This window comes from Pseudophryne corroboree, chromosome 5, assembly GCF_028390025.1.
Source record: "Pseudophryne corroboree isolate aPseCor3 chromosome 5, aPseCor3.hap2, whole genome shotgun sequence".
NCBI classification, from domain to species: domain Eukaryota; kingdom Metazoa; phylum Chordata; class Amphibia; order Anura; family Myobatrachidae; genus Pseudophryne; species Pseudophryne corroboree.
Genome location: NC_086448.1, coordinates 443302354 through 443323810, shown reverse-complemented (window position 1 = coordinate 443323810; position 21457 = coordinate 443302354). Strand labels below are relative to the sequence as shown.

Sequence of the window (21457 nt, the reverse complement as noted above, 5' to 3'; positions counted from 1 at the left end):
ACAGCAGGGGCCCTGTCTGTTCCAAGACTTACCGCGGCTGCGTTTGATGGCATGGCGGTTGAATTCCGGATCCTAAAGGAAAAGGGCATTCCGGAGGAAGTCATTCCTACGCTGATAAAAGCCAGGAAAGAAGTAACCGCAAACCATTATCACCGTATTTGGCGAACATATGTTGCGTGGTGTGAGGCCAGGAAGGCCCCAACAGAGGAATTTCAGCTGGGTCGTTTTCTGCACTTCCTACAGTCAGGAGTGACTATGGGCCTAAACTTGGGTTCCATTAAGGTCCAGATTTCGGCTCTGTCGATTTTCTTCCAGAAAGAACTGGCTTTACTGCCTGGAGTTCAGACATTTGTAAAGGGAGTGCTACATATTCAGCCCCCTTTTGTGCCTCCTGTGGCACCTTGGGATCTCAACGTGGTGTTGAGTTTCCTAAAATCACATTGGTTTGAGCCACTTAAAACTGCGGATTTGAAATATCTCACGTGGAAAGTGGTCATGTTATTGGCCTTGGCTTCGGCCAGGCGTGTGTCAGAATTGGCGGCTTTGTCATGTAAAAGCCCTTATCTGATTTTCCATATGGATAGGGCAGAATTGAGGACTCGTCCCCAGTTTCTCTCTAAGGTGGTATCAGCTTTTCACTTGAACCAACCTATTGTAGTGCCTGCGGCTACTAGGGACTTGGAAGATTCCAAGTTACTGGACGTAGTCAGGGCCTTAAAAATTAATATTTCCAGGACGGCTGGAGTCAGGAAAACTGACTCGCTTTTTATCCTGTAGGCGCCCAACAAAATAGGTGCTCCTGCTTCTAAGCAGACTATTGCTCGCTGAATTTGTAGCACAATTCAGCTGGAGCATTCTGCGGCTGGATTGCCGCATCCTAGATCAGTAAAAGCCCATTCCACGAGGAAAGTGGGCTCATCTTGGGCGGCTGCCCGAGGGGTCTCGGCTTTACAACTTTGCCGAGCTGCAATTTGGTCAGGGGCAAACACGTTTGCTAAATTCTACAAATTTGATACCCTGGCTGAGGAGGACCTTGAGTTCTCTCATTCGGTGCTGCAGAGACATCCGCACTCTCCCGCCCGTTTGGGAGCTTTGGTATAATCCCCATGGTCCTTACGGAGTTCCCAGCATCCACTAGGACGTCAGAGAAAATAAGATTTTACTCATCGGTAAATCTATTTCTCGTAGTCCGTAGTGGATGCTGGGCGCCCATCCCAAGTGCGGATTGTCTGCAATACTTGTATGTAGTTATTGCCTAACTAAGGGTTATTGTTGAGCCATCTGTTGAGAGGCTCAGTTATATTTCATACTGTTAACTGGGTATAGTATCACAAGTTATACGGTGTGATTGGTGTGGCTGGTATGAGTCTTACCTGGGATTCAAAATCCTTCCTTATTGTGTCAGCTCTTCCGGGCACAGTATCCTAACTGAGGTCTGGAGGAGGGTCATAGTGGGAGGAGCCAGTGCACACCAGATAGTACCTAATCTTTCTTTTAGAGTGCCCAGTCTCCTGCGGAGCCCGTCTATTCCCCATGGTCCTTACGGAGTTCCCAGCATCCACTACGGACTACGAGAAATAGATTTACCGGTGAGTAAAATCTTATTTTCTTCAAGTAGCATATCAAAGCTTGGACAGAAATAAAAGTACCAACTAATCAGCTTCTGTCTAACCACCTGTAACTTGGCAGTTAGGAGCAGATTGGCTGGTACTCTCTCTCTCTCTCTAATAGGCCCTACACCAGGCATTCCCAACCACGGTCCTCAAGGCACACCAACAGTGCAGGTTTTAGTGATATCCAGGCTTCAGCACAGGTGACTTCATTAGTAGCTCAGTTATTTTGATTTAACAATCTGTGCTGCAGCCTGGATACCACTAAAACCTGCACTGTTGGTGTGCCTTGAGGACCGTGGTTGGGAATGCCTGCCCTACACACTGGCCGATTTTCTGAAAGATATGAACGATCTCGTTCATAAATGAACGAGAACTCGTTCATATCTTTCAGTGTGGAGACTCCAGCAATGAACGATGCGCGGCCCCGCGCTCGTTCATCGCTGGTCTCCCGTCGGCTGTGCATGAAACTTCACTCCCCCCGTCACTCCCCCCCCCCTTCCCCCGCCGCCGGGTCGCTCGTCGGCCGTTTCGGCCGTCGGGCACCTCGGCGGCGCATCGTCAAATGTGTAGGGCCCCTAAGTCTTAGTAAATAGACCCCTTGATACATAAGCCCCATAATTTAAATGCACTAAAATATAACAAGCAGCAAACAGCACTCCGGTGTTTAGGAGCAAATGTTCGATCGTCTTATTTGCTCTCATCCATTACCAGATTTTCTCTTCAATCAGGCAGATTATCTGGCAGATAATTGTATAGTGTATGCTCAGCATTACATAAAGAAAGATAACATACTAACACTTACAGACGGTGGTTTACATTTCAGATAATACTGCTCCAGATTGTTAAGCAGCTGCTGTGTCAGGCTCAGCAGTCCAGATGCCTCTGTCTGGGATGAACTCTTTAGATTTCTCTAGAAAAGTTGACAATTTTTGCAATCAATACTTTCCCATTATATTACACATCTATATAAATACAACTAAAGGAAATGTTTTGGTAATTATCTTAATATTACCAAATTTAAACATACCGAATATGATAAAGCCATTTTTCTTCGGTAGAATGGAAACTGTAAAAAAAGAAAAAAAACATATTTTATTAATTAGGAAGTCAAATGTAATGTATCCAATATGCTAGCACTGCCAGGACACCTGATCAGTGCTGGATCAAAGTAAAGTATGGTTACTAAAGAGATGAGGGGGAATGTAATAGGGTATGAGAATCAGAAAGTGAGAGATTTAGGGAAACTTCTCCAGTCTTTTAAAAGGGGCAATCATTTACATGGAAAAACCAGGTTGATTTTGCCAACTAAATGATAGCCACTTTTAAAAGATAGAACTCTCCCAAAATCTCTCACTTTCCGATTCTCACATCCTATTACATTCCCCCTGGAGTGTTTCGTTTTGAACAGGCTTCAACACGGGAATTACATTAGTATTTTAGCTAAATCCTACAAAATTTGAAATAAGAAAAGGCTACACAACCACTACATGCGCTCACCAATTAGAACAAAAAAAATAAATGTAAAACATACATAAACACTTAAAAAACAAACAAAAAACAATCCCATATAAAAGTCTTTTAGTGGTAGTTTCCTTAGCGTATAGCTGTGGTTTCAAAACTTTTTTGAATCACAGCACCCTACAGTATCAGAATTTTTTACACGGCACCCCTAAGCCAAAAGTTTCTTACGGAGACATTTTTAAAGAATTGTTAAATTAAGTAATTTGTGTTTATATGTCATCCTTATGTTCAATTCTGTGGTGAGGGACAAGATTTGCTTCTGTGTGTCCACATATTTTATGACCGACAGCCACCAGCACTGGTTTTGCCTATTACATTGACCATAAATAATTTGAATTGGTCCTGGACTACCAACCCAGGGCACCCCTGCACAGGGCCGTAACTAGGTGTGTGCGGATGGTGCTTTGGGCTGTGGGCGCACCACCCGCATCCACCCCAAGTGGCTGCCGGCGCTGTCATCTGCCAGGCGCACTGCTGCTAATATACATTACAGCCAACAGTGCTGGGCAGTCGGGTCTCTCTCTCTGCAATGTAATCTCTGCAATGTGATCCGCCCCCCTCCTTTCCTGCTGTGTCTGTAAAGGGACTTCCGGTTACTGGAGCCGGCTGCTGCGGAGGCTGAGCAGTGAAGTGTGCCAGGCGTAGCTGCTAGCGAGGAGGAGGAGGCAGTATGTGAAGACAGAGGTGGGGGCAAAGGTGAGCGCAAATCTTCTTTTCATACTACGTTCTTCACCTTCTGCTCTTCACCCTGACCTCTATGCCTTTCTCTGTGACACACTCTTCCCTGCTCCGTCTCCTGCAGCTATGTTATGAGAGAGGAGCACAGTGTTCATGGAGGAGTCTGTTTGCTTCGTTCTGACATTGGTGCATTACTTCTATTGGGAAACACTTCTGTTACCATATCAAGTAGTGACTTTGCATTTTTCTAAAGTAATAACTTATTTTTATCTCCAGCATTGTTCTGTTTATATGTGTGTGTTCCCTTGGTGGTGACTGTGTAGTGGAGATCAGGGTCATAATGAGGTGTGGGCAGATGGCGCTTCGCAGACACTGTGCATTTGCGCTGTGGGCGCATATCTACCCTCCGTAATGTGTAAAAGGGGACTCTGCCTGCCGTACTGTGTAAAAGGGGGCTCTACCTGCCGTACTGTGTAAAAGGGAGCTCTGCCTGCCATCATTGTAAAAGGGGACGCTTCCTGCTGTACTGTGTAAATGGGAACTCTACCGTACTGTTTAAAAGGGGGCTCTACTTGGCGTAATGTGTGACAGAGACTCCACCTGGTGTAATGTGTAAAAGAGTCTCTACCTGGTGTAATGTGTAAATGGCGCTACTGTGCGGCATAATTTGAATGATGGAAACTACTGTGCAGCGTAATATGAATTGGTATTACTTTGTGGCCACACCCCTTTTCCCACAAAGCCACGCCCCTATATGTTTGGCGTACGCTTCGGCGCACAATGGCCCTATTTTAAATATGGGGGGGGGGGGGGGGGGCGGCACCGATGCTGTTTCTTGCACACAGCTCTAAAATGTCTAGTTACGGCACTGCCCCTGCAAGTGTCCTAGGGCACCCCAGGGTGCCACAGCACACAGTTTGGGAACGACTGGTGTATAGAACTGTGATAGAACACAATCCCAAAAGCAGATTAAAAAAAAAAAAGCATCAATAGTGTAGTACATCCCAAATGGATAACAAATTCACCAAAAGTTGTGATATTCGTATTCGGGTTAGGATTGATAATTATTACATCCTCCACCTCTATATACAGAGTAATGGGTGGCATACCATACTCATACAGAAAAATAATTAATTAATCTATCAAGGATTCTTTTCAGACCCCCGTCTCCAAGTGTGCACAATGCATGGAATGTGGCACATATATTACATCACTTAAAATACAATTATATACACACTAAGGAAACTACCACTAAAAAGACTTTAATATGGGACTAAGTATATAAGTGTTTTTATGAATTTTTTACATGAATTTTATGTGATGATTAGTGAGCGCATGTAGTGACTGTGTAGCCTTTTCTTGTTCTAATATTGTTGTTGAGTGTTGGGTGACATACATTCTGCACAACTTTATTGCAGCTCCTAATGTGCACAGTAAGTAAGTAATCCTACAAAATGAATACCCTAAAATGTATGGGCCTCGTTTTACATTTTCAAAATAATCACCACAAGTAAGCGTTGTTGTGGAGCATTGCAATGCTTTTATTACATGAGACATACTTTTATAATGGCATGTTCATTTATTTCACAGTAAGTCACTATTACCTTTTATCTTAAAACATACATTAAGTTAGTGGTTTAATAATAGGTCAGAGTGTGTGTGTGTGTGTGTGTGTGTGTATATATATATATATATATATATATATAAAACCACAGTATACCCTTTATCTCGCGCCGAGAATCAGCAGCACCACAGGTGGTGCCCCTGTTAGTGGGCACTAAAAGATATGAACATACAAAAACAAGTTCCTGAGTGCGCTGATATATGGATGTCTACTGAGGTTTCCCCAGTTTCTTGACCTTTTGTGGTCTCTCTGATGAGGGCCTGTAGAAAACACCCTCTCACCGAATAGTCACCCAAACAAATGCAATAGTTAATAGACAATCAATAAAAGATACCAAAACAGATTTATTTTACAGATTCTGAAATAACTGACAATACATGATCAATGTACAGCAATGACCGTGTTATCTCGCATAAACACCAAAGTGAAAGAATAGTTGACAAAATCGAGCCACCCTCTCCTTCAAAAGGTGTGAGCTCAAGGGTGGGTACTCAGACAATTTGGGTGGTAAACGAGAATTGATAAACCCTACGCGTTTCGTCCAAGGCAGACTTCTTGGGGGTAGGTATCGTAGAGAAAAGCTTCCACAGATCACATATATCAAGTGAGTTCAGAAGACCGTGAATGAGGCTAAAAATTGGCTTTCGATGCCTAAAAACACTCCTGGTGGCCTCTCTTTAACTAGTGTAGATACTATAAACACCAGGGAGAACTAATTGTGCCAAAAAGACATTAAAAGAGGATTAGTGGTCATCAATTATAAAAAGTAAAATAAGCTCAACGGCTGATCTTTGAGCACTCTGTAACACCGTAAAAATATCACTTTAATGGAAAAAGCAATTGCGAACAGGTTGATTCCATAGGGTTAAGTCCAAACGCAAACAACCTTAAAATAAGATTTTAAACCTACCGGTAAATCTTTTTCTCCTAGTCCGTAGAGGATGCTGGGTACTCCGTAAGGACCATGGGGTATAGACGGGCTCCACAGGAGACATGGGCACTTTAAAGACTTTATTTGGGTGTGCACTGGCTCCTCCCTCTAAGCCCCTCCTCCAGACCTCAGTTAAAGAACTGTGCCCAGAGGAGACGGACAGTAAGAGGAAAGGATTTTTGTTAATCTAAGGGCAAGATACATACCAGCCCACACCATCCACACCGTACAACTTGGAACATACGAACCAGTTAACAGTATGAAACAAAACAGCATCAGCCAGAGACTGATGAAAACTGTAATATAACCCTTATGTAAGCAATAACTATATACAAGTCTTGCAGATTTAGTCCGCACTGGGACGGGCGCCCAGCATCCTCTACGGACTTGGAGAAAAAGATTTACCGGTAGGTTTAAAATCGTATTTTCTCTTACGTCCTAGAGGATGCTGGGGACTCCGTAAGGACCATGGGGATTATACCAAAGCTCCAGACCGGGCGGGAGGGTGCGGATGACTCTGCAGCACCGATTGAGCAAACATGAGGTCCTCCACAGCCAAGGTATCAAACTTGTAGAATTTAGCAAAAGTGTTTGAACCCGACCAAGTAGCCGCTCGGCAAAGTTGCAATGCCGAGACATCTCGGGCAGCCGCCCAAGAAGAGCCCACCTTCTTAGTTGAATGGGCCTTTACAGAATTTGGTAACTGCAATCCAACCGTAGAATGAGCCTGCTGAATCGTGTTACAGATCCAGCAGGCAATAGTCTGCTTAGAAGCAGGGGCGCCAACCTTGTTGGCTGCATACAGGACAAACAGTGCCTCTGTTTTCCTAACCCGAGCCGTCCTGGCTACATAAACCTTTAAGGCCCTGACTACATCAAGAGACCTGGAATCCTCCAAGTCCCCCTCCGCTCTGTCCACATGGAAAATCAGATAGGGGCTTTTGTGAGACAAAGCCGCCAATTCAGACACCCGCCTCGCAGATGCCAAGGCTAACAACATGACCACTTTCCAAGTGTTTGAAGAGGTTCAAACCAGTGTGACTAAAGGAACTGTAACACCACGTTAAGGTCCCGTGGTGCCACTGGGGGCACAAAAGGAGGCTGGATGTGCAGCACTCCCTTTACAAAAGTCTGGCCTTCTGTGAGACAAGCCAATTCCTTCTGAAAGAATATTGATAGTACCGAAATCTGTACCTTAATAGAGCCTAACTTTAGGCCCATATCCACTCCTGTCTGTAGAAAGTGGAGAAAACGGCCAAGGTGAAAATCTTCCGTAGGAGCATTCTTGGCTTCACACCAAGATACATATTTCCTCCAGATAATGTTTCGCCGTCACCTCCTTCCTAACTTTTATCAGAGTAGGGATGACCTCCCTCGGAATACCTTTCCTAGCTAGGATTTGGCATTCAACCGCCATGCCGTCAAACGTAACCGCGGTAAGTCTTGGAACACGCAGGGCCCCTGTGGCAACAGGTCCTCCCTGGGAGGAAGAGGCCACGGATCTTCTGTGAGCATTTCCTGAAGATCTGAATACCAGGCCCTCCGAGGCCAATCCGGAAAAATTAGTATTGTCTGGACTCTTTTTCGTCTCATGATTCTCAGTATTTTTGAGATGAGTGGAAGAGGAGGGAAGACATAGACCGACGGAAACATCCATGGTGTCACCAGGGCGTCTACCGCTACCGCCTGAGGGTCCCTTGACCTGGAACAATACCTCCAAAGTTTTTTGTTGAGGCGTGACGCCATCATGTCTATCTGAGGAAGCCCCCAACGACTTGTTATCTCTGCAAAAACTTCTTGATGAAGACCCCACTCTCCTGGATGGAGGTCGTGTCTGCTGAGGAAGTCTGCTTCCCAGTTGTCCACTCCCGGAATGAAGACTGCTGACAGCGCGCTTACGTTATTTTACGCCCAGCGAAGAATCCTGGTGGCTTCCGCCATTGCCACTCTGCTCCTTGTCCCGCCTTGGCGGTTTACATGAGCCACTGCTGTGACGTTGTCCGATTGAATCAGAACAGGTAGGTCGCGAAGAAGAGTCTCCGCTTGTCGTAGGCCGTTGTATATAGCCCTTAATTCCAGCACGTTGATGTGTAGACCAGCCTCCTGGCTCGACCACAGTCCCTGAAAATTTCTTCCTTGTGTCACTGCTCCCCATCCTCGGAGGCTCGAGTCCGTGGTCACCAGAACCCAGTGTTGAATGCCGAACCTGCGACCCTCTAGAAGGTGAGCACTCTGCAGCCACCACAGGAGAGACACCCTGGCCCTGGGGGACAGGCTTATTTTCTGATGTATTTGTAGATGGGACCCCGACCATTTGTCCAGAAGGTCCCACTGAAATGTCCTTGCATGGAACCTGCCGAAGGGTATGGCCTCGTAGGCCGCCACCATTTTTCCCAGTACTTGAGTGCATTGATGAACTGACAATCTTTTTGGCTTTAACAGGTCTCTGACCATGCTCTGGAGTTCCTGGGCTTTTTCTGTTGGGAGAAAAACCCTCTTCTTTTCCGTGTCCAGAATCATGCCTAAAAATGATAGCCGAGTCGTTGGAATCAACTGCGATTTTGGCAGATTTAGGATCCAGCCGTGTTGCTGCAGCAGAGTGACACGCTTTTCAGCAACTGATCTCTCAATCTCGCTTTTATCAGGAGATCGTCCAAGTATGGGATAATTGTGACTCCTTGCCTGCGTAGGAGCACCATCATTTCCGCCATTACCTTGGTGAAAATCCTCGGGGCCGTGGACAGCCCAAACGACAACGTCTGAAACTGGTAATGACAGTCCTGTACAGCGAATCACAGGTACGCCTGATGAGGAGGATAAATGGGGACATGAAGGTATGCATCCTTTATGTCTAGTGACACCATAAAATCCCCCCCTTCCAGGCTGGAAATCACTGCCCGGAGAGATTCTATCTTGAATTTAAACTTTTTTAGATACAGGTTTAGGGATTTTAGATTCAGAATGGGTCTGACCGAGCCATCCGGTTTCGGGACCACAAATAGAGTTGAATAGTACCCCTTCCCCTGTTGCACTAGAGCATGGGTCTTCAACCTGTGGCCCTCCAGCTGCTGTGGAACTACACATCCCAGCATGCCCTGCCACAGTTTTGCTATTAATGCATGCTAAAAACTGAGGCAGGGCATGCTGGGATGTGTAGTTCCACAGCAGCTGGAGGGCCACAGGTTGAAGACCCATGCACTAGAGGAACCTTGATAATCACTTGCTGTTGACACAGCTTTTGTATCGCAGCTAAAACTATTTCCCTCTCTGGGGGAGAGGCTGGCAAAGTCGACTTGAAAAATCGGCGAGGAGGCACTTCTTCGAATTCCAGTTTGTAGCCTTGGGATACAATTTCTATCGCCCAAGGATCCAAATCTGACAGAACCCAGATCTGGATGAAGAGTCGAAGACGTGCCCCCGCCGGTGCGGACTCCCTCAGTGGAGCCCCAGCGTCATGCGGTGGATTTTGTAGAAGCCGGGGAGGACTTCTGTTCCTGGAAACTAGCCATAGCAGGCATTCTTTTCCCTCTACCCTTACCTCTGGTGAGGAAGGAAGAGCCCCGGCCCCTTCTGGACTTATGCGACCGAAAGGACTGCATCTGATATTGAGGTGTTTTCTTTTGCTGTAGGGGAACATAAGGCAAAAAAGATTTACCTGCGGTAGCTGTGTATCAATGTCAGATGACAAGTTATCTGCCCATGCTGCTACAGCGCTACATACCCATGCCGACGCTACTGCCGGTCCGAGCAAGGCCCCCGTATGTGTATAAATTGATTTTAAGGTAGTCTCCTGTCTGCGATCAGCAGGATCCTTGAGGGCTGCCGTGTCTGGAGACAGTAGCGCCACCTTTTTGGACAAGCGTGTCAAAGCCTTGTCCACCCTGGGCGAGGATTCCCACCGTAACCTGTCCTGTGCGGGGAAAGGATACGCCATAAGAATTCTCTTGGGAATCTGCAGTTTCTTGTCTGGAGTTTCTCAAGCTTTTTTAAATAAAGCGTTCATGAGATGGGGGAAAGGTTACCTCAGGTTTCTTCTCCTTAAACATGCATACCCTCGTGTCAGGCACTGAGGGGTCCTCTGTGATATGCAAAACATTTTATTGCAATAATCTTATAAAGAATACTTTTGGCCACCCTTGGGTGTAACCTCGCATCATCGTAGTCGACACTGGAGTCAGAATCCGTGTCGGTATCAGTGTCTGCTACCTGGGACAGGGGACGTTTATGAGACCCTGAAGGGCCTTGTGACACAGTCAAAGGCATGGATTGACTCCCTGCTTTCTCTGGACTCTGCTTTGTCCAATCTTTTATGTAATAAAGACACATTTGCATTTAAAACATTCCACATATCCATCCAATCAGGTGTCGACTGTGCTGACGGAGACACCACAATCATCTGCTCTACCTCCTCCTTAGATGAGCCTTCCACTTCAGACATGCCGACACACGTACCGACACCCCCCCACACACTGGGATATATATATATATATATATATATATATGTATGAGAATAGGCGGCACTCAGGAGACTGTTCAAACTAATTTCTTTATTGAAATGACATCCTACAATTGTTTCGGGCGTCCGCCCGTCGTCAGGGATGTACAGCACAGTAATGACAAACATTATATACCCTTCACAGAGCCTTCCCCACATAAACAATCAAATTGACTCACCTCAACTGCGCTCCTGCCCTCCGATCAGAACGCCACGCTGACCGCTGCTATCACAAACTGTGCAGCTGCTTCCGTGTAGCGAGCGACGTCATCGGAAGGCGCCCGCAGGGAGGGACAAGTCAACGTACTAAAGTTACCTAGGCAACAACAATACAAAAACAAATTCATACACGTAAGGCATCATATCTACGATCTAAAAGAAACAGACATCATAATGCAACCTAAGTGTATGAGCAAATGTAGACAATACAAATAACATATATAAAGATAAAAATACAAAAACGGACCATGGGACACTATAAACAAACTAGGACCCAAACATGTTATAGAATACATATAGGTATCGTTATATATCCAGAACCATCTCAAAAATGATTTTTTAAAAAAAAAGGAAACCGGTTATAATATAGATATTTCCAATAGATATCCTAATAAATATGGACAACATACACCAAGTGCCAACAATTGATTAACCATTAATTATGACTTCCTAATAACGCCCAGCTAGAACTACAAAAAATTGTGCAGTCCATGCTGTTCATTCAACCCTTTCGGGGACAATGTGTCTAACCTAAAAATCCACCGACTTTCTAACTGAAGAAGTCTTTTGCCTCTATCACCACCACGAATAGATGGTGGCACATGGTCTATTATCTTGCTTCTAATACTAGCAATATTATGCGACTGTTGGGCACAATGACGAGCCATAGGTTGATCACTAGAACCTGACTCAAGAGCGGCTCTAATTGCAGATCTGTGATTTGCCATTCTTTCTTTAAATTGACATTCTGTCTTGCCCACATAGTGAAGACCACATGGGCAAGACAGAACATACACCACGTACCGGGAGGTGCATGTGAGCGGAAAATGAATAGAATATTTTTTGCATGATCTAGGATGACAAATGGAATCTCCCACCAGCATAGAGCGGCAGGTAACACATCCTATACACCTAAAGCATCCAGGATTACGTGATAGGAAATGTGGGACAGATTTTACTTTCATTAGTTCCGTCACATCAATCTTAACTAGGATGACCCAAGGTATCCTTTGCTGGTCAACATCTACAGAAGCATATAGTGATGGCCAAATTTGTACATCCCTATATGTTAAGGAGACGGATCGTAATACTGTCCTTAAAGCTGATAGCTTCCATCCTCCTTCATTAAAATATGGTCTGCCATATTCGCAGATGCTTAGAGCACGGCGGATCACAAGTGATCCCTCTAAAATTGACCATGCTCTGGATGGAATGGTGTCCAAATTTAAACAGAGGGGCTATGATAGTGAATCACTATTGGCTACTAAACAGAGGATTATTCAAATCCCTAAGGAGGTTTCTCTTAAAAGCAAAGCTTCTGTAGATGTTGACCAGCAAAGGATACCTTGGGTCAATAGATATACAGAAGCTAGTTCAAAAACCAACAAGGAAATCAGGAAAATCTGGCCCATTGTAAACACTGATAAGGACCTTTCGAGTCTTTATAATACTCGTATTATGCCAGCATATTCCAGGGGCAAAAATTTGAAAGATCTCCTAGTTAAGATTGATGTGACGGAACTAATGAAAGTAAAATCTGTCCCACATTTCCTATCACGTAAACCTGGATGCTTTAGGTGTATAGGATGTGTTACCTGCCGCTCTATGCTGGTGGGAGATTCCATTTGTCATCCTAGATTAGGCAAAAAATATTCTATTAATTTTCCACTCACATGCACCTCCCGGTACGTGGTGTATGTTCTGTCTTGCCCATGTGGTCTTCACTATGTGGGCAAGACAGTATGTCAATTTAAAGAAAGAATGGAAAATCACAGATCTGCAATTAGAGCCGCTCTTGAGTCAGGTTCTAGTGATCAACCTATGGCTCTTCATTGTGCCCAACGGTCGCATAATATTGCTAGTATTAGAAGCAAGATAATAGACCATGTGCCACCATCTATTCGTGGTGGTGATAGAGGCAAAAGACTTCTTCAGTTAGAAAGTCGGTGGATTTTTAGGTTAGACACATTGTCCCCGAAAGGGTTGAATGAACAGCATGGACTGCACAATTTTTTGTAGTTCTAGCTGGGCGTTATTAGGAAGTCATAATTAATGGTTAATCAATTGTTGGCACTTGGTGTATGTTGTCCATATTTATTAGGATATCTATTGGAAATATCTATATTATAACCGGTTTCCTTTTTTAAAAAAAATAAATCATTTTTGAGATGGTTCTGGATATATAACGATACCTATATGTATTCTATAACATGTTTGGGTCCTAGTTTGTTTATAGCGTCCCATGGTCCGTTTTTGTATTTTTGCATTTTTATCTTTATATATGTTATTTGTATTGTCTACATTTGCTCATACACTTAGGTTGCATTATGATGTCTATGTTTCTTTTCGTAGATATGATGCCTTACGTGTATGAATTTGTTTTTGTATTGTTGTTGCCTAGGTAACTTTAGTACGTTGACTTGTCCCTCCCTGCGGGCGCCTTCCGATGACGTCGCCCGCTACACGGAAGCAGCTGCACAGTTTGTGATAGCAGCGGTCAGCGTGGCGTTCTGATCGGAGGGCAGGAGCGCAGGTGAAGTGAGTCAATTTGATTGTTTATGTGGGGAAGGCTCTGTGAGGGTATATAATGTTTGTCATTACTGTGCTGTACATCCCTGACGACAGGCGGACGCCCGAAACAATTGTAGGATGTCATTTCAATAAAGAAATTCGTTTGAACAGTCTCCTGAGTGCCGCCTATTCTCCTATCTACAATTGGAACTCTTTCCTAGGGAGGGCACCGGAGCAGATGTCATGTAAGCAAGGGGAGTGCCGGCTGCTTGGATGATATATATATATATATATATATATATATGGAGACAGTCCCCCAATAAGGCCCTTTCGAGAGACAGAGAGAGAGTATGCCAGCACACACCCAGCGCCACTGGACACAAACAAAATCCCAGTCTGTACAGCGCTTTATATATCAATAATACACTCACTGCGCCAAATAAATGTGCCCCCCCTCCTCCTTTTTGCCCTCTGTACTTGTGTACAGCAGGGGAGAGTCCGGGGAGCAGCTTCTCTACAGCGTGCTGTGGAGAAAATGGCGCTGGTTAGTGCTGGAGGATCAAGCTCCGCCCCCTCAACGGCGGGCTTCGGTCCTGCTCAAATTCTTTATACTGGCGGGGGTTTATTTAATATACTGCCTCCGCAGTATATATATGTCAGCCAGTGTCCCTTGAGGTTTACTATTGCTGCCCAGGGCGCCCCCCCCTGCGCCCTGCACCCATACGGTGCCGTCAGTGTGTGTGAATGTGGGAGCAATGGGGGCGCAGCGTTTCCGCTGCGCGGTACCTCAGTGAAGATCTGAAGTCTTCTGTCGCCTTTGAAGTCTTCTTTCTTCTTATACTCACCCGGCTTCTATCTTCCGGCTCTGTGAGGAGGACGGCAGTGCGGCTCCGGGACGAACAGCGAGGATGAGACCTGCGTTCCAACCCTCTGGAGCTAATGGTGTCTAGTAACCCAAGAAGCAGAGCCTATCATTTAAGTAGGACTGCTTCTCTCCCCTCAGTCCCACGATGCAGGGAGCCTGTTGGCAGCAGTGCTCCCTGAAAATGAAAAACCTAACAAAAGTATTTTTCAGAGAAACTCAGTAGAGCTCCCCTGCAGTGCATCCAGTCTCCTCTGGGCACAGGATCTAACTGAGGTCTGGAAGAGGGGCATAGAGGGAGGAGCCAGTGCACACCCATCTAAAATCTATAGAGTGCCCATGTCTCCTGCGGAGCCCGTCTATACCCCATGGTCCTTACGGAGTACCCAGCATCCTCTAGGACGTAAGAAAAATATAAGGGCTCCTACAGGGTGCACGACCATGTGTTTGTAGCTCTCAGATTTGAAAGTAATCTTAAGTAACGTGCATGGAGTACCCATGATACTGTGTCAACAAGCTCTAGGCCGCTCAACACAGGGCTTGAATGCTTATGGAAGTGGGACAAAAAAAAAATGCTTTAATAAATAAATACCACAAGAACAAGCTTTACCATTTTATCTAACCCATAATGGTGGGCATTTGTTAGTGGGACCTGCTTCACTAGGGACTCCAGCCCTGTGCGGAAAGTCCTAGGGCTGAATAGAATTATGGCGGGGAAAAACCTAAGGTTAGTGCCAAGCTCTTTTACTCCCTGATTTTTTTGCTACTGGCCCAAAGTTAAAGGCCTAGGGCTGGTTATCAAATTGGGGGAGGGAACAGGACCACGACTTATTTATTTAGTTCCCCACCCCTTTTTACATTTATTTTTTAAATAAAGCACACAGTGACAGGACTGCAAACACATCACTTCAGTAAATTCACAACTGGAAGTTTAAATTAAAATAGAGCAACAAATCTGGATGAAGTAGTAGAGGCCATAATTATCTCACAGGCTACTGGGAACCATGGACGGCTTGGCCTTTATGAAAATTCTCCTAGGACTTCTCTTCTTTTCTCTTTCTTGATTTTTCTCAATAAGCAAGACAGGAAGTGTTGTCTTAAAATCTAGACCCTTAGAGACTTCCTAAGTTGAGTTGCCAGTGGAACATGAAATGCTAAACTTTAATGCTGTCAACTTTGCAACTGGAAGAAACATAGGGGGTCATTCCGAGTTGTTCGCTCGCAAGCTGCTTTTAGCAGATTTACTCACGCTAAGCCGCCGCCTACTGGGAGTGAATCTTAGCTTCTTAAAATTGCGAACGACGTATTCGCAATATTGCGATTACACCTCTCTTAGCAGTTTCTGAGTAGCTCTAGACTTACTCGGCATCTGCGATCAGTTCAGTGCTTGTCGTTCCTGGTTTAACGTCACAAACACACCCAGCGTTCGCCCAGACACTCCTCCGTTTCTCCAGCCACTCCCGCGTTTTTCCCAGAAACGGTAGCATTTTTCCGCACACACCCATAAAACGGCCAGTTTCTGCCCAGTAACACCCACTTCCTGTCAATCACACTACGATCACCAGTACGATGAAAAAGCCGTGAGTAAAATTCCTAACTGCATAGCAAATTTACTTGGCGCAGTCGAACTGCGGACATTGCGCATGCGCACTAAGCGGAAAATCGCTGCGATGCGGAAAAAAAAAACCGAGCGAACAACTCGGAATGACCCCCATATTGCAATGCAAAGGGCGCAAACACATTTATCTTTTTTTTTTTTTACTTTTTGCACACATGGTAAAAACTGGCTGCCTTTGCATGTAATTAGAAAATATAAAACCGGCGCTATGTTGTTATTCTAAATTAAATTCAATACATGACGGAGGAGGTAAAAATAGCTTTTTAATAATAAAATATAATAATAATAGCAATATGTAGAGTGCACAATAAATGAAAATCAAAAAAAGATTAAAATGCTTCTGCCACCTAGGCTAACTTCACAATTGGGATCTCGGACTAGGAGACAGGGCTTATTCTCCAGTATAGATAGAAATATCAAGCAGCTAGTATTACCAAAATCCACGACTCTGACACAGTCCTTAAGCATGTAGCGATGGCTAGCTGTGTTGAACAGTCCACTGGGCTTCCATATAATTGCTGATGTGTATATTGCAGACAAGATAAACAGTCCTAAAAGTCAGTTTCTGGAGCCACTTGAGTGGAGTAAAAATAAGATTTTACTCACCGGTAAATCTATTTCTCGTAGTCCGTAGTGGATGCTGGGGACTCCGTAAGGACCATGGGGAATAGACGAGCTCCGCAGGAGACTGGGCACTCTAAGAAAGATTTAGTACTACTGGTGTGCACTGGCTCCTCCCTCTATGACCCTCCTCCAGACCTCAGTTAGGGAAACTGTGCCCGGAAGAGCTGACATTACAAGGAAAGGATTTTGGAATCCAGGGTAAGACTCATACCAGCCACACCGTATAACTTGTGATAACATACCCAGTTAACAGTATGAACCACCAAGCATCAACCAGAAAGTCCGCACTTGGGACGGGCGCCCAGCATCCACTACGGACTACGAGAAATAGATTTACCGGTGAGTAAAATCTTATTTTCTCTAACGTCCTAGTGAATGCTGGGGACTCCGTAAGGACCATGGGGATTATACCAAAGCTCCCAAACGGGCGGGAGAGTGCGGATGACTCTGCAGCACCGAATGGGCAAACACAAGGTCCTCCTCAGCCAGGGTATCAAACTTGTAGAACTTAGCAAATGTGTTTGAACCCGACCAAGTAGCTGCTCGGCAAAGCTGTAATGCCGAGACCCCTCGGGCAGCCGCCCAAGAAGAGCCCACTTTCCTTGTAGAATGGGCTTTCACTGATTTTGGATGCGGCAATCCAGCCGCAGAATGAGCCTGCTGAATCGTGTTACAGATCCAGCGAGCAATGGTTTGCTTTGAAGCAGGAGCACCCAGCTTGTTGGATGCATACAGGATAAACAGCGGGTCAGTTTTCCTGACTCCAGCCGTCCTGGCTACAGAGATCTTCAAAGCCCTGAAACTACATCAAGCAACTTGGAATCCTCCAAGTCACGAGTAGCCGCAGGCACCACAATAGGTTGGTTCAAATGAAAAGATGACACCACCTTCGGCAGAAATTGCGGACGGGTCCGAAATTCTGCCCTGTCCATATGGAAAACCAGATAGGGGCTTTTACATGACAAAGCCGCCAATTCTGAGACACGCCTAGCCGAAGCTAAGGCCAATAGCATGACCACTTTCCACGTGAGATACTTTAGCTCCACGGTCTTAAGTGGCTCAAACCAGTGGGATTTCAGGAAACCCAACACCACGTTGAGATCCCAAGGTGCCACTGGTGGCACAAAAGGGGGCTGAATATGCAGCACTCCCATAACAAACGTCTGAACTTCAGGAAGAGAAGCCAGTTCCTTTTGAAAGAAAATGGATAGGGCCGAAATCTGGACCTTTATGGACCCCAACTTCAAGCCCATAGTCACTCCAGACTGTAGGAAGTGCAGGAACCGGCCCAGCTGGAATTCCTCTGTAGGGGCCTTCCTGGCCTCACACCAGGCAACATATTTTCGCCATATACGGTGATAGTGTTTTGCTGTCACATCCTTCCTAGCCTTTATCAGCGTAGGAATAACTTCATCCGGAATGCCTTTTTCCGCTAGGATCCTGCGTTCAACCGCCATGCCGTCAAACGCAGCCGCGGTAAGTCTTGGAACAGACAGGGCCCCGATTGCAACAGGTCCTGTCTGAGAGGCAGAGGCCATGGGTCCTCTGTGAGCATTTCTTGCAGTTCCGGGTACCAAGTCCTTCTTGGCCAATCCGGAACAATGAGTATTGTTCTCACTCCTCTTTTTCTTACGATTCTCAGCACCTTGGGTATGAGAGGAAGAGGAGGAAACACATAGACCGACTGGAACACCCACGGTGTTACTAGTGCGTCCACAGCTATCGCCTGAGGGTCTCCTGGCACAATACCTTAGTAGCTTTTTGTTGAGACGGGATGCCATCATGTCCACCTGTGGCAGTTCCCATCGATTTGTTATCTGAGTGAAGACTTCGTGATGAAGTCCCCACTCTCCCGGGTGGAGGTCGTGCCTGCTGAGGAAGTCTGCTTCCCAGTTGTCCACTCCAGGAATGAACACTGCTGACAGTGCTTGCACGTGATTCTCCGCCCAACGAAGAATCCTGGTGGCTTCCGCCATCCACTCTGCTTCTTGTGCCGCCCTGGCGGTTTACATGAGCCACTGCGGTGATGTTGTCTGACTGAATCAGCACCGGTTGGTCGCGAAGCAGAGGCTCCGCTTGACTCAGGGCGTTGTATATGGCCCTTAGTTCCAGGATATTTATGTGCAGACAAGCCTCCTCACTTGACCACAACCCTTGGAAGTTTCTTCCCTGAGTGACTGCCCCCCCATCCTCGGAGGCTCGCATCCGTGGTCACCAGGACCCAGTCCTGTATGCCGAACCTGCGGCCCTCGAGAAGGTGAGCACTCTGCAGCCACCACAGAAGAGACACCCTGGCCCTGGGGGACAGGGTGATCAGCCGATGCATCTGAAGATGCGACCCGGATCACTTGTTCAACAGATCCCATTGAAAGATCCTCGCATGGAACCTGCCGAAGGGAATGGCTTCGTATGATGCCACCATCTTTCCCAGGACTCGTGTGCAGCGATGCACCGACACCTGGTTCGGTCTCAAGAGGTCTCTGACTAGAGTCACGAGCTCTTGAGCCTTCTCCGCCGGGAGAAACACCTTCTTCTGGTCCGTGTCCAGAATCATGCCCAGAAAGGACAGACGCGTTGTAGGAATCAGCTGCGACTTTGGGATATTCAGAATCCAGCCGTGCTGTTGCAACACTGCCTGAGAGTGTGCTACGCTGATCAGCAACTGCTCTCTGGACCTCGCCTTTATGAGGAGATCGTCCAAGTATGGGAAAATTGTGACTCCTTGCTTTCGAAGGAGCACCATCATTTCTGCCATCACCTTGGTAAATATTCTCGGTGCCGTGGAGAGCCCAAACGGCAAAGTCTGGAATTGGTAATGACAGTCCTATACCACAAATCTGAGGTACTCCTGATGAGGTGGATAAATGGGGACATGCAAGTAAGCATCCTTGATGTCCAGAGACACCATAAAATCCCCCTGTTCCAGACTTGCAATGACCGCTCTGAGCGATTCCATTTTGAACTTGAATCTTTTCAGATAAATGTTCAGGGACTTTAAATTCAATATGGGTCTGACCGAACCGTCCGGTTTCGGTACCACAAACATTGTGGAATAGTATCCCCTTCCCTGTTGAAGGAGGGGAACCTTTACCATCACCTGCTGGAGATATAGCTTGTGAATTGCTGCTAACACTACTTCCCGTTCCATGGGAGAAGCTGGCAGGGCCGATTTGAGGTAACGGTGAGGAGGCATCACTTCGAATTCATGCTTGTATCCCTGAGACACAATCTGTATAGCCCAGGGATCCACCTGTGAGCGAACCCACTGGTGGCTGAAATTTCGGAGACGTGCCCCCACCGCTCCTGGCTCCTGTGGAGCCCCAGCGTCATGCAGTGAATTTAGTGGAAGCCGGGGAGGACTTCTGTTCCTGGGAACTAGCTGTATGGTGCAGCTTCTTTCCTCTACCCCTGCCAAGAAAGGACGCACCTCTGACCTTATTTGTGACCGAAAGGACTGCATTTGGTAATACGGTGCTTTCTTAGGCTGTGAGGGAATATATGGCAAAAAATTTGACTTCCCAGCCGTAGCTGTGGAAACCAGGTCCGAGAGACCGTCCCCAAACAATTCCTCACCCTTGTAAGGTAACACCTCCATGTGCTTCTTGGAGTCGGCATCACCTGTCCATTGCCGAATCCACAGGACCCTTCTGGCAGAAATTGACATTGCATTTATTCTAGAGCCCAGTAGGCAAATGTCCCTCTGGGCATCCCTCATGTATAGGACAGCGTCTTTTATATGCCCCAGGGTCAGTAAAATGGTATCCTTGTCTAAGGTATCCATTCCCTCAGACAGATTATCTGTCCATGGTGCTACAGCACTACACATCCAAGCCGACGCAATTGCCGGCCTCAGTAGAGTACCTGAATGTGTATAAACAGACTTCAGGATACTTTCCTGTTTTCTATCAGCAGGATCCTTTAGGGCGGCCGTATCCTGTGACGGCAGGGCCACCTTCTTAGATAAGCGTGTGAGAGCTTTATCTACCCTAGGGGATGATTCCCAGCGCATCCTGTCCGTTGGCGGGAAAGGGTACGCAATAAGTAACCTTTTGGAAATCAGCACTTTCTTATCGGGGGAATCCCACGCTCTTTCACATAATTCATTCAACTCATGTGAAGGGGGAAAAGTCACCTCTTGCTTTTTCTCCCCATACATATAAACCCTCTTGTCAGGGTTTACATCTGAAATGTGCAAAACATCCTTCATTGCTATAATCATGTAGCGGATGGCTTTAGCCATTTTACGCTGCAATTTTGCATCATCGTCATCGACACTGGAGTCAGAATCCGTGTCGATAGCTGTGTCTACAATTTTGGATAGTGGGCGCTTTTGAGACACTGACTGCCTCTACGCTGTAGGATCAGGCATGGGTTGAGACCCTGACTGTCCAAAGGCATCAGCTTTATCCAACCTTTTATGTAAGGAGTTTACATCATCATTTAACACCTTCCACATATCCATCCAATCAGGTGTCGGCACCGTCGGCGCGACACGTCATTCATCTGAACTTGCTCTGCCTCCACATAGCTCTCTTCGTAAAACATGTCGACACACGCGTACAGACACCACACACACAGGTGATGCTCTATATGAGGACAGGACCCCCACAAGGACTTTTGGAGAGACAGAGAGAGAGTATGCCAGCACACACCCCAGCGCTATATGACCCAGGAATCACACAGTAACTTAGTGTTTACCCAGTAGCTGCTGTATATATGATTAATGCACTAAATTTATGTGCCCCCCCCCTCTCTTTTTAC

The 21457-nt window shown here is 46.1% G+C and overlaps 1 protein-coding gene across 3 annotated transcripts in view; it reads right to left on the bottom strand.

Annotated features, from left to right (window-relative positions):
* The window catches only part of LOC134927841 (uncharacterized), a 552652-nt gene that overhangs the window by 98126 nt on the left and 433069 nt on the right, over positions 1-21457 (bottom strand). For all 3 annotated transcript variants that reach the window (XM_063922898.1, XM_063922897.1, XM_063922896.1), the window contains 2 exons: positions 2641-2679; positions 2416-2523 (listed from right to left, as the gene is read on the bottom strand). In XM_063922898.1, the coding sequence (XP_063778968.1) occupies positions 2416-2523; positions 2641-2679 (147 nt within the window). The remainder of the gene's footprint in view (positions 1-2415; positions 2524-2640; positions 2680-21457) is intronic.